The sequence below is a fragment of the Diadema antillarum genome, unplaced genomic scaffold (genome assembly GCF_040938485.1).
Source record: "Diadema antillarum isolate AM-2024a unplaced genomic scaffold, OU_Dant_1.0 seq00000048_RagTag, whole genome shotgun sequence".
NCBI classification, from domain to species: Eukaryota; Metazoa; Echinodermata; class Echinoidea; order Diadematoida; family Diadematidae; genus Diadema; species Diadema antillarum.
The window spans coordinates 276,043-289,926 of record NW_027271157.1 but is presented as its reverse complement, the minus strand read 5'-3'; the positions used below and the strand labels follow the sequence as shown (position 1 = coordinate 289,926).

Sequence of the window (13,884 nt, the reverse complement as noted above, 5' to 3'; positions counted from 1 at the left end):
AAATTGTTCATTTCATTGTTGTTGTTTTTTTCTTCTAAATTTCTGTCTGACTCTAAGTCACAAAATATTTGGCATGAAAACAGTTTTGTGAATTCCCTGACTCTGCATAAAACATATCCACCAGGCGGTCTTGAAGACAACTTATGCTACTAAGTAAACATCCCTGTAGATATATTACACCACATTTCCCTTTTAATTCTTACTACACTGATTATCAACTCTGCCAACATTTATTGTAAGACATCCCTCCTTTACCTGCGCATGATCCAAACATTCTACTCTTTCAAGATTGTTTACTTTTCTGTTTTTCTTTACTCACTTCCATGTGGCTTGATATTATCCAACTGAAATCTGCTAATGCATGGATGATCATGAATGGGTAAAAAGGGTGATTGAATATGCAAAAGAAGAAGAACTCTTTTTTTTTTTTTTTGGGGGGGGGGGGAGCGGGGAGAATGTGAAGCAAAGGTTGTTGAGCTCCTACAGTTCATCTGATTGTACATAAACTTATCCACTGAGATCTCGCCTGAAAGTTAGGTTTGTTACGACAACTATGCCAATCATATTGCGGCATGTGGCACAGTACAACATATTTGGGACACAAGCCTTGTTAATAGCACCACAGGTGAGCTCCGAATAAACAGCTTTGCTGTCGTAGTTTATCGACTGAGACAGAGAGTGGTTACGTACCTCACCCTGTTTAGTTTGTAGAGGGTTATTATTCGACACGAGCATAGAGTGTAGCATACCATACAGAAGGGTTGTGTGGCTCCTATCATGGTGGTTGCAACTGTCGAGAGCAGCAACTGTAATTAAAGAACTGGTCCTTGGTACAACAAAATGCATTCATTTTGATAGTATTGAGGTTTGATATCAGCATTCAGAATGTGAGCGCATCCCAATGTGATTGGTGATACAGAAGATCTTTTTTAAAATGGCTACGATTTCCAAGGATGCTCTTGGCAAGGAACAGGAATTTCTCTTGAGTGTTTTTCAGAACTTTTTGACCAGTTTTCCTTCAAGCCGTTGGAGCCGTTTCTGTCGAACTATAAAGTTTGTCACAACAATTACTGGCCAACAATTATTTTATGGGCTCTTTCTTGCCCAGAGCAGTCTCATATTGGCACAATGTCAGATGAACAAGTGTGTGGCTTAAACCTTGTTGGTATGGATTCGCATGTTAACTCACTGAAAATGAGTCCCGAATATACTTGGGACGGTGTTTATGGAAAAAGCGTGTTGTAGCAAAATCAGTCCGTCCTCAACGGGTTTATGATAAACTTTGACGGTAATTAAAAAAATCAAAAAAAAAATCAGAGAATGCACAAAGAGAATTTCTCAGCAAATGTCGCAACAATATCTCTCCTCCCCCCATGACAAAAAAAAAGTCCTTTGGATATTATTTTGGCCAACTTGTTCACAAAGATGGGACTTGGTTCTCTTTCACTATAAATGTTGATGCTGGTGACTGGTTTTCATCTTGATCCTAATAGTGAGAGGCTCAGTAAAGTTTGTTTGTTTTTTTTTTACACTCAATTTGAACTCACATCCAAATCATCTCATATTGTGAATCATTTCGGTAGAAGCAAAATCTATGATTATCTTGCCATTTGAAAAGAAAATATATGCCTTGTTATGAGGTGATTCATGAGGATAAATAATGTTGATTATTTCAAAGGTCAGAAGGGAATACAGGCTCCCTATGTGTTATAGATACTTCACCGATATTAGATAAAATGAAGTAGTATGCCCAACGTACCGTCTTAAAACAGTTCTCACTGTTCAATACATATCTTTCTTGGAGGGCAGTATTCCCAACTCATACTGTATACGCTATATATTTCGTGGGGGTTTTATTTTCGCGAATTTCGCGAGTCGGGAGCTATTCGCGAATTTAACAACACGCGAAAATATTACCTTCCAAAATGAATCCCTTGCCTTGATGATACGAAAATTTCAGTACTAGTAGTATACCATGCCATGACTTACCGAACAGACCATACTGGCTAAGCTTGTTTACGTACATATAGCACGTCCACGTCTACTTACAAATACTGTATAGAGAGCCAATCCATTATCGCAAGGGGACCACTCGTCAGAAATCTAGCGCGATGGACTTAACCACTTCAAAAATGTTGAATTCTAACTTACTAGTTAGCAGAGTTTGGTAAGTTTTTTTTCATGCAGTGTATAACTATCTAGTATCATTCTTATTTGCTCGTAAGTTGCAAATTCACACTTTCTTTGCCACTTCATATTTTCTCTGGTCCCCCAATCGCGAATTTAACCACTCGCGAAAATGTGTGACAGCAGCAATTCGCGAAAATTTATGTACGCGAAAATTATAGCGTATACAGTACTTGGAATATTCCAAATCTTTCCTGAATGGTGATTGATCAGAATGGTAATCTATGAGTGTCTACATCATGCAGTATAACAATTATGCATCAAAAGGGGGAAAAGAAACTAAATAAGCAAGCAAGATGCCATAGGATTTGAGGTAGCCACTAGGCTTTCAGAATAGGAAACCGGCTGTTATATCCTTCCAGTACAAACCTATGAAAACAATTTTTCTCACCATTACGTGGTGTCATGGCTAATATTAAATGTGTCTTTCAATCTTGTATTAAACGTTTTCACAACTGCTTTGGTCAAGTTCATATTTGTCGTAGATCAGGAAGAACAGAAGTTTATAAAAAAACAAACACTTCATTTGGCAGTCTCTACATTTAATAGAGATTCACTTCGACATGATATGACGACAATTTAAAAAAGAAACTGAAACGAACCAATCTGTGATACAGGCAAAAACTGTGTATCTTACCACAGACAGAGATAACAATATAAACACATTGAAAAATACAAAAACAACATTCCTGGTGGAGACATCCAGCTCATGAACTCACAGAGAATTTATTCGTGTCGAGCAGTCTACGACCTCATAATTATCATTTGATGCATTGACTAGATGTACAAAAATTAAACTTTACAAATAATTCTAAAACAAATTCATTATGCAATTTGGCACATGATATAATTATATATATATTTATATATATGTGTATAAAAAAGGTAAATTAGACATGTTCTCATCCAACAGAGCGCTCAATATGATACGTGTCTTGTCTGCGTACACACTAACTAAAGCAACAGAGTTCATAACTAAAACAGACAGAAATCATTCAATCAAATCTGCGCATAGCGAAGCTTTCAAGCCGAATGATCGTTCTTCTTGTCAGATTTTCATTTTTCTTCCACCATACAATTCTCTCTGCCCCCACCTTGAAAGTTCGCCAGCATCTCTAAAGAGGCAGATGGCGTGTTTGGGAGGATAAACCACGAGGATTACATTTCTCTTTGCAAGCTTTTATTGTCTCCATCTTCTCAATTTTTCTTCATTTTCTCTCATTTTTGACATACGTAATGAGGTAGAGGGCAAACATAATTTGTCAAATCATCGACGCTAATATACGTTCCGCAAGCTACATCGCACTCCCTTTCCCTTGCCACCATGTTTTGCGAGAAATTATCAAATGTAAACAATGAATTGGCAACATTAGAAAGAGTTGTTCCCGTCTACACACCGACAACCGGTTGAGTTCGTACTATACAGACTTTACTTCTTCTTTTTTTTTAAATGTTTCGTTTTTGGTTTTCCGATACCATCACACCATAGATTATATACTTGCTACAACTAGGCAACCACACGCACGCACACAACACGTCGGCACTGGTCAGGCACTGCGTGCATTCGCTGCGCAGCAACCTTGCGGCTCGCCACGGGGGTAGTACAGCAAAACCCGCTGCCCACTTCTGCATCTCTCTGGGTTTAAACCTGGCATGACTTGCTCTAAACTTCCAGAGACTCAGTATGAGTCGAGAATGAAAAACAATGTGAAATGGTCTAGTTTAGAAATATTCTTGTTCTGTTTTCTTAAGCAACCAATGTGAGATTGAATTCATCCTTGCATACACCCAGGTGTACGGGACCATATGCCACAGAGTTATCTCTCAGGAGCTGCTTGGGGTAGCTTAATTTGATATCGAACAGGGTGCGAGCTGACTGCGCACATCACAACCTCCTCTCAACACACACTGACGAGTGCAGACATGCTGTGCGGTTCACATTTCATATCGGCAAGTTCCTAAGACGACCGCCTAACCACCGTACACTTCCATGACGACACGGGCATGACAGAATAAAAGGAAGAGTTTCTACGCCACGAATTCCACAGAATATGCGAGGGTTTTTCGACAATCGATCGCTCGGACACACAAGGGGGAAAAAACTGGGCTACAGGTCGCTACACACACACACACATTGATTACGTTGTTTGAATAAAGATCTAGTGACCACATTTCCACGTGATTTACGACAACACCATTACTGCTTAATATGTACCTCGGCTGAATTTACACAGATCAACCACGATTACACTACACCTTACTTAGCAACAGTTGTCCCTCACTAGCACAGCCCCTTGAGGGACGTTGGGTCTTGCGCCAACAACTGCGTGGTGGGAACATATCTACACTCCAAACCCCCATAAAGACAATAGCAGAAGCCCTCTACACACATAACTGGCCTTTCCGCATCGACTACGAGTGTACAAGCCTGCTTTCTTATCACCAAGATTTCCCTTTAAGCTTTCCCTCCTATAAGCAGTGGTGGATCCGGGGGGGGGGGGGGGGGGGGGGGGGGGGGGGGGGGTGCTCTGGCCGTGCGCCCCCTACTAGAAATGTCGCTACAGCGACTGCGTCAAACCATTTCCTATTTCATCAAAAAACTGAGGAAGTAGTTTTCTTTTTGATCTTCTGCCATTACCGTTACCATGGCAACGTACTTTCGGGTAATGCGTTTTGCACAACAAGGCACACGTCTGTAAAGTTTCATGGGGGCAAAAACTGAGGAAGTAGTTTGCTGCTCATAATATGTGAGCTGTTACCATGGCAACATACTTTTTGTCACTGTCAAGAAATTGTCATGTGACCTATATCCTAAGACAAACATTCAATATGCATGAGAATTGGAAGAACACTCAGTTTTGCCATGAAGCATTTTGCCCCTATATTTTACCAATAACATGCCGTTACCTGGCATCACTGCGGAAATATGTGTCTTGCACATCATATTCAGTGATCTGTAAGATCACTGTGGGACGCGACGCAAGATTTGTACTATGCCGCATGGCAACGTACTTTTGTACTGTCAAAAAATACGTCTTGCACATCTACAAGGCACACATCTGTGGGGGAATCGGTTGAAAACTGACGCGACGCAAGATTTGTACCCATTTTTGGGACCATGGCAACGTACTTTTGACTGTCAAAAAATACGTCTTGCACATCTACAACCCAAGGCACACATCTGTGCCACGGTCTCTTTGCAACGGACCGACCGCCCGACCGACCGCCCGACCGCCCGATCAACCGGTGAGTTGATATATACCCCCTTCAAACTTCGTTTGGCGGGGGTATAATAAAAAGAAAAAATGGGGGGCTGCAAGTGCCCTTCTTTACCACACCTCCACTCTGTATAAGTACACAACTATGGCAGAAAGTCCTCACGTCTCTGGGTCAAAGTTGATATGTTCCCCCACGCCTCCACTCGCCAACGACAAAACTGCCGCGAAGTTTCACACCATCTTCTCCTGTTTCAAAGTCTATCTGTAAAACTTTCAGAGAGCGATGCCACCTTATGCTGTGTTTTAACAAGTCTTCCATGACACAGCGAAGTCGCATGCATCTCGCAAAACTGACACTTACTCTTACTAAATATCAATGTGAGACATAAACCAATCAATTCATTCCGACACGGCACTGCCTTCCCTTCGATGCTTTCCCACTCTTTTTTCACTCCCACTTTGAGACATGGTTTTCACCAGACAGAGTTTCACAGCAAACATAGCACCGGTACACGTAATCAGTCAACGAGGCATACCTATTAAACCAAACAGAGTGAGCTTCATCGACTTGCGACGAGTTTCTAGAACGATTTGTGACAAAACATGATTTTCCTAACAAATGGCACCTAGCTTCCAACAGCTGCCACTGATATCTCTTTCAAATTCCACTTCAGCTGTCTCCCAAGTTTACTGTCCCACAAAGCAAACAACAACAACGTTAGGATATTTGCATTTTTTATGTCCAGAGGGGAAAAAATGAGTCGAAAACTAAACAAATAAACAAACAAAAATTAAACTGAATACCATCAAGTGAATACAAAACCAAAACCTTAAATACTGCAAGCTTTTGCCGGCAAGAAGAGGGGAGGGGGGCAAAAATTAACACAACACCGGAAATGAAGCGATGGGGCGGTACACTGCAATGAACCAAGACACATAGAAAAGTATTCGGTGTGATCAATCACGTCATGAGACTGTTCTACATAAAAAAGGTTAATAGTAGTAGTATTTACAAAGAAGTCACAAAAACTTATAAGAATTCAATTCAAGGTGACTGAAATAGCATAAAAAGTTGAAATCTCTCTTTCCTACGAGGAAAGGAGAAGTTTTTTTCCCTTTTTTCGGTCGTCTTGTACGAGAGCACCTGACTAGTGGCATGCCAAAACATATTGAGTCTCACATCACGAATAACACACGAGTCTAATACATCATTCACAAGCTTTCGTTACATATTCATGAGTCTCATACATATTCATCGACACTATTACACACTATAATCCACAGAGCAAGCCTATGATAGATATATATGTCATGTATAGTTCTAATAATATCATGCCTTCTTCGTATCATTTTTATCGTCCACCGTAGTGTCTATACCTAGTGCAATCGCAAATACGAATTCTACTATCCGGCCGAGAGAAATCTACAGCTCCACGACCACGTCAAATCACGAGATATTGATACATGTATACATACATATATATACTGTATAATATATATATATATGTATATATCTTGCCAACAAGAAGTCACAATCTTCACATACTCACAACATACAATCTAGGCTTTTCTAATGATTAAAGCCATTAATTGAGGTAAGGTATCTTTAATCTTTTTTTTCCCCTCTCTTCACCACTTATCCTCGATGACCATTGCTTATTCTTACACCGACTTATGCCACTTAAACGACACAGTTGCGAGACGAAGAACATTCTTGCACGTCTTTATAATCTTAATTTTTTTTCCACTGTTTTTTTTTTCTTAATTTTTTTATACAAACTCAACCCAACAGAAAAAAGAAATTGAGTGATCGCACCCAAAATATGTACATACATACACTTACATAAGAATGAGGAAGTCCTGATTCAATATAATTACGAACTATTGCGTAGTCATGGCAACAGCGAAGATGCACGGCAGGTAGCTGCTGTGCTTTCCCGCTGAATGCAATTCTACAAATGTTGCCGACGGTCACTTGCTGAATTTGTGGTCGCAGACAACCTAGTGTGTGTCCGAAATGCTAACAACAAAATACGTATTGCAGAATTGCTTCGAGTATGCGTCAGGAAAAAAATCAAATCGTCATACGGACTACACTTCTCCCACGCACGGAGAGACTCCCGTACATCTGGCATGCAGGAACACAATACGTCACAGATAAATATTTCAAAAAATAGCTGCATCAAATAAATACTTCTGTTTCGTTTATCAATGTCATTTCCACGTCATAAATAAGTTTTCTGTGAACGCAGTCAATGCGTTCTCGTCAAGCGTTGGTTTTACAAAGCGAAATACACGTACACACAAAAAAAGGTGGGTCGCAAACACACATGGCATTTTAAATAGATGAGAGCCACATAATAGCAAAGCACTCTGAGCAGTCGTCGAAAAAGAGTTGAATTCGTTCCTCTAGCGAATCTTTGTGCATTGTTAGGGCATACATGGCACAGTCTACTGCAGAGCAACATACGACTAAAAGCAGGACGTGCCAGTAATTTTCGTTTCTGCTCCTCCTGGGCAAGCAGTGGTCGTAACGCTGCTCAGTGCGTCAAGTGCTTGCTGAACTAAACGAAGGCAAGCAATAAACCGACCAATGAAATTGACACGGAGATCCTGACACTTAATCACTACCTGCACTCCATCCAACCACATTCTTCTTTATCCATGAGTAACCGCAGTTTTGTTCCTGTTTCTGGGGTGTTTTTTTTGACAACCCACTTTCAGCATGGCTACTGATACCAATCTTTCCTTTTTCTCAGGTATGGTGGAACTTAAAATCTTGTCTGAGGTCGTCAACTTTGACCCTCACTATGAGGAGGTCACCGAGACTTTCTAAGCAGCATGATGTGTCAGTCAAGATCTATGTGACTTTTTCATTGATCAGTTGAATAGAACTGGCAGGAGCTCACGTTAGTCAAAATCAAGCTTACACATTTTTGTTACAAAATAAGAACCCACGAAAATCAAAAGGAGGTAAAAAAAATTGTGATCGCGCGACGACTTCGGAGCTGCGGCTATCGCTCCGACAGGCTCCCGCTGTCCTGCTCGAAGGAGGCGTCGACCATCGTCGGGGGCCGGATGCCGGCCAGGGTGTAGCCGCCGGATGCGTCCAGGAGGGGAAACGTGGGCGTGTTGAGCGTGGTGGCGATCGACGGCGCCCGGATCATGTGCTCGCCGTCGCGGGTGTAGTAGACGTGCCGCACCTCTTGGCGTTTGGCGCGCATCAGCGCTTTGTACTCGCCGATCTTCAGCTTCTTCCCGTCGATGATGCACGTGCGCTTCGGCCGTGGCTTGTACTTGTAGTCGGGATATTTCTCCAAGTGGGCCTTGCTGAGGCGAGCCTGCTCCTCGTAGTATGGCTGCTTCTCTGCATTCGACATCGTCTTCCACTTCGAGCCTGTACCCGGGAAGAGAAAGTGTCATGCTTAAAACATCTCAGAAATAAATGCTGAGTAACATCAAAACATCACAAGACAATCTCTTCCAACTTGCACGGAAACTCACAATTCACAAAGGGTGATACGAGTATCAATTTACTATCACCATATCAATCTAAGCACCACCAATATTGGCCTCTCAAAGTTTTAGTGTTGATCTTTCTAAATTATTTTTCTTTCAGTTTCAAAAATAAATGTGTAAATTAGCATTAATCATTGTCAAACTCAATGCCCCCTTTACATGAGGCTTATGTGAACCTTATATCTTTTAAAAACAATATCCCTTAGGTCTTGTACAGAAGTAATGAACCTTACATTTTCGCTCTGTCTAGGCCAATAGTTGAATAGAATGAACAGACACAGGTTGTTAAAACTATACATGGTGACAACATTAGAGCAGCTAAATGTTGATATCACAGAGAAGTGAGAGATGAGAAATAATGGATTCAACCACTTCCGGGGATGATGCTATAAAAATTTTGGTAAAAGGATATTTCAAGTTTGTTCTATATTCAGATGATACCATACCACGCTTGCCATCACCAAATGGTATACCTATCTGAAAGATGGCAGACTTGAGACAAAAAAAATTCTACCATCTTTCGGAAAAAAAGGTGAGCTTCCAATGTCTACACCCAACTAAGTGGATGAACATATATGTACATTTCACTTACGCCATTCCCTTTGAGATTTTGCAAACATCCCTAGACATGTTACAGGACTCATTTGGCTCCCGAGGCTGATAAGTTTGACACAACATGCTGTTTTTCAATCAGAAACAGGATGTGAAAGAGAGTAGGTGGGGATACGAAAAAATAATCCAGGAAGGATGGGCCAAGAGAAAGGGAGGATAGGGCTTCAGGGTGCTACATAAGCACTTGCCCAATTGCCGGGGGCAAGTGAAAATCGAATTCGGACAAGTGTTTTTGAACAATGAGAACAAATGCTTGCCCGGATTGGGCAAGCAAAAAAGTTTTGAAGACACCATTTTTTCACTTATTCCCCCCCCCCCCCCAACAAACCCACAAAGAATGGGCTTACCGAGGATCTTGCTGATGTTGGAGTTGTGCATGTCGGGGTGACGCGCAAGGATCTTCCTCCGCTCCTCCTTTGCCCACACCATGAACGCATTCATCGGCCGCTTGATGTGCGGCTTGCTCGCCTCCGCCTTCTTCGTGTCGCGGTACATGCGGGCTATCGTACCAGCTGCAAATATGGGAGTACCAGTCACAAGGTTTGGTGAAAATACGTTCACTGAAATTCTCACTGGTCAAGCTTGACAAAAACTTTAGCCAGAGGATTATATAATAAGAAGGGGGTGGAGGTTAGGACTATACACAACTGCTAGCAAAATAATTTATCTGTCAATATATGATGAATATGTCTACAAACATGGACACTTCACATCAAGAGCTTAAACACTCATCTGTAAATAACAAAAGAAACAAATTGACTCTATACGTAACAAGTTTTGATTAGCACTAACATGAATTGGTATGGTTTCATCAATATCTTCAACAGACAGCAGTGTTTGAAGAAACCAAAGGTTCAGTATCATGGTCATATTTGATCATGCATCTCTTTCATAGAGACAGCATAATTCTCGCAACAAAAATAAATAAATAGATAAATCATCCACTAGAGTGTTCTTATGTTTGTTTGTTTTTTTCCCCCTTATTCATGCATTTGAACATCATCACACAGCTAAGCCAGCAAAGTTTAGCAATTTCTGAAATTGAACCACTGCAATTTTAAATAGTGTCTGTAGAGTACCAAAGTGATGAAATCACAACCTTTTGTTATACAATAGTTAAGTGATTGAAAGCAAGACATCCTTGCACAAGGTTCCGGGCAGCAGGTTGGAACTGGGTATGAGCATTTTTAGCGACCGTTTGGGTTCACAGATATACAGACTACTAGTACATGAGGTTGTTCAGAACCAGTTTCCATGGCAATGAAATGGCTATGATGTCACACTTTGGTACACTATTTAAAGAAGAGGAAAATGCAGTCCATGGATGTATAGGCCTTGAAGACTGGACTCATCACTCACCGTGGTCCACCTGGATGTCGATTTTGGGCCTCTCATCCTCCTCCGTCAAGTCGATCACGATTCCTTTCCGACTCGGCTGAGGTTACAGGAATGGAAAGAACAACAGAAACACACTTGATATTGGGAGCAAAAAATTGGGAAAACCACAGAAATACACTTTCATTATCCTACTTAAGTCAGTAAAGGAAATCCATAACATCAGTTTTGCAGCATGTGGACAACTTCTTCTCATCCTGAAAGCACAATGTCCTGTGCCCCCCCCCCCCCAAAAAAAAAAAAAAAACAACAACAACAACAACAATAAATAATTAAATAATGATAATAATAATACCCCAGCAATTAAAAAAAAAAACAAAAAAAACACTAGACAAAACAGGCCACCAGGTACTGGGAAAAAATCTGGCAGCTGTCCACAACCATCATCCTAACTTGACATATGGCTAGTACATGCATCATACCCCATCCACCCCTCTCATCTACACCAATCCTCCCACAACGATCATCTAAGGGTCAGCCTTTATGCCCTGCCAACTACACTCATCATCTGGAAGTCAACCTGTGACTTGCACCCACCACATCCATTCCCGTCCCCCTCCCGTCCCCCTCCATCACTTTCTGCGGTACACTTACCTTATCACTAACCAGTATTTTGCCAGGTGGTAACTGCCCTAATATGCCTACCACCATACCAGCCATTTTTTGACCTGCCAACTACACCCTTCATCTGGAAGTCAACCTGTGGCTTGCACCCACCAAGCCCACTCCCACCCCCCTCCACCACCTTCTAAGAAACACTCACCATCTCATCGTCCTCGCTGCCACTGGTGTTGCTCATCATGACGTCCCCATTGGACAGTGACCGCATGGGCAGCCGGTTGGTCAGCGCGTCCAGGGCAATCTGCTCCTTGTCCGTCGGCGAGTGGGAAAAGCTTGCGTCGGCGTTGACGCGGCTCAGCGCCTCCGCCAGGGAACCAGCTGTGGGAAACACACAAGAGAGGAGGAGACGGTTACCATGACGATTACCACCACAGCCCTCCTTGATACACACCACAGTAAAGAGAATTATAATTTCGTGACTTCAGATATCAAATGAAATTTGCTGGGCCCACTTGTAAAGTAGCACGTTGGCAATCTTCATTAAGGCGCCTAATGAAAGGACATTTGAGAAAATCATATCTTATAAACCATTTCAGACCAGTCATAAAACACCTCAAACTGTGGTTTACGGAAACAGTTTTAAAACCTTGTCTTTTCATAGATTAACAAAAGAAGAACCAGAAGAAAGGGAAAGATGAGACATGAGAAGATAAGCAATAATATTTTTTTTTTCGGTAAGATCTATACAGTAACAAATATGACATGTATTTCATTTCACAAAAGAAACATTTTCAAGAATCGAGCAAAGGACCCTGCCATTCACTAAAATGCACTGTTCAATGCAATCTAAGGGGATGCAACTATTTCTTTTTACCCTCCATCTCTCCGTATCTCCATCCCACTACCAATCTTCTCTTCTCTTCATCTTTTTTGTATCTATCCCCTCCCTCTTTCTTTCTCTCTCACTTTTTCTTCCTTTCTTGATCTCTCCCTCTTTCTCTCCTTCACTCCTGCTTTTCCCTTTCTCTCTTTCCTTTCTCTTTCTTTTAAATTCTCCATCATTCTCTTTCCTTCCTTTTTTTTTTGTTCTATTACGATGAGATGATGCCTACGAAACAGACAAATCATAAATCAAGACAAAACAAGAAATGGGACTATTAAAGATGCTTGCAATACTGCAACATGCTGATATCTCAACTGGTAATAAATAAATTCAAAAACCAGGAAAAAAAAATCTTTGCTAAAAAAGCATGGCTACAATGTAATCTCTATATCATTCAGTGATAAAAAAAAAAAAAATCAGAAAAGAATAAAACTTTGATGACACTATCCAAATGAGGAGGTGAAGAAATCATAGGGTATGCAAGGGAAGAGGGGAGAGGGGTGCCTAGGGGTGAAGACATGCTAAAGGAGGAAAGGAGCTAGGGGGCAGTGGTATGTTTAGAAGTAATCTAAACACTGGAAACTCTTCTTTTTTGAGATGGGGGGGGGCATGAGGACAAGTGTCTACCATATGATAATCATCAGCATGGAACAATTTTTGAATTGTTTTCTTTTTCAGGGTAGAACAGCTGGGATTAGGGAGAAAATTTTGACATTTTTCTCTTTTTCTTCTTCAGTCTATGCGAACTCGTCCAACGCACTACCAAGTTCCAGGATCTCTCAAAACAAAATATCCTTGGCTCCAACAAAAAAAAAAATCATTATTCAAGCAAAATCTTATCCTTTCTTGGACAAAATGCATCCAAAATGCAAATACTTGCTTGATAAAACACAAGAAAACAAAACACAAATCATCTGGGCAATATATTCTCTCCACAAGCAAGGGTACAGCAAGCTAGCAATAATTGTGGAACTTTTTCATGGCCCATCTGTGCATGGAAGGAGTACAAAATGCAGGAAGGAGGCAGGGCATTCTGGGAAAGCTACAGGCATGCCGTGACCCCTGACCTTTGACCCCAACCCCCTGTGCTCACCAAATTGCAGCATGCCGAGAGAATCCTCAGCTCTTCGTAAGCTCAGTAGGGGCAAGTTGGCTGTGAGTAAGACATAGGTGAGAAGGTGGATAGGTACATATATTGGAAAGCTCATTTTCAGGGGGTTTGAATTCTCCCTAAAACCCCCACCCTCCCTGTCAATATTTATAATCACATTATTTTGTCACCTGACTGATCCAAATGATGGTCAATATTTTCTAAATATCAGACCCCTTCTATGACAGATCAAATCTATATATTTACTCACAGGTGTTAACCATTAAATCAATTATGATTACTGCTTGCCACTGTGGCATAAACCTTCTGACATTATCAAGACATTATTGTGTGTGTGTGACTGTGTATGTGTACAATGTACATGTATGTGCCTTTGTGTGTTTAAATGTGTGTTTGTG

At 41.2% G+C, this 13,884-nt stretch overlaps 1 protein-coding gene across 1 annotated transcript in view; it reads right to left on the bottom strand.

Moving 5' to 3' along the window:
• Nucleotides 1-5,626: 5,626 nt before the first annotated feature.
• The window catches only part of LOC139725518 (transcription factor Sox-6-like), a 203,467-nt gene continuing 195,209 nt past the window's right edge, over nt 5,627-13,884 (bottom strand). Inside the window, exons 7-10 of the mRNA XM_071636601.1 lie at nt 11,695-11,870; nt 10,896-10,971; nt 9,884-10,048; nt 5,627-8,802 (exon numbers count right to left, since the gene is read on the bottom strand). Of these exons, the coding sequence (XP_071492702.1) occupies nt 8,420-8,802; nt 9,884-10,048; nt 10,896-10,971; nt 11,695-11,870 (800 nt within the window). The 3' untranslated portion in view covers nt 5,627-8,419. The remainder of the gene's footprint in view (nt 8,803-9,883; nt 10,049-10,895; nt 10,972-11,694; nt 11,871-13,884) is intronic.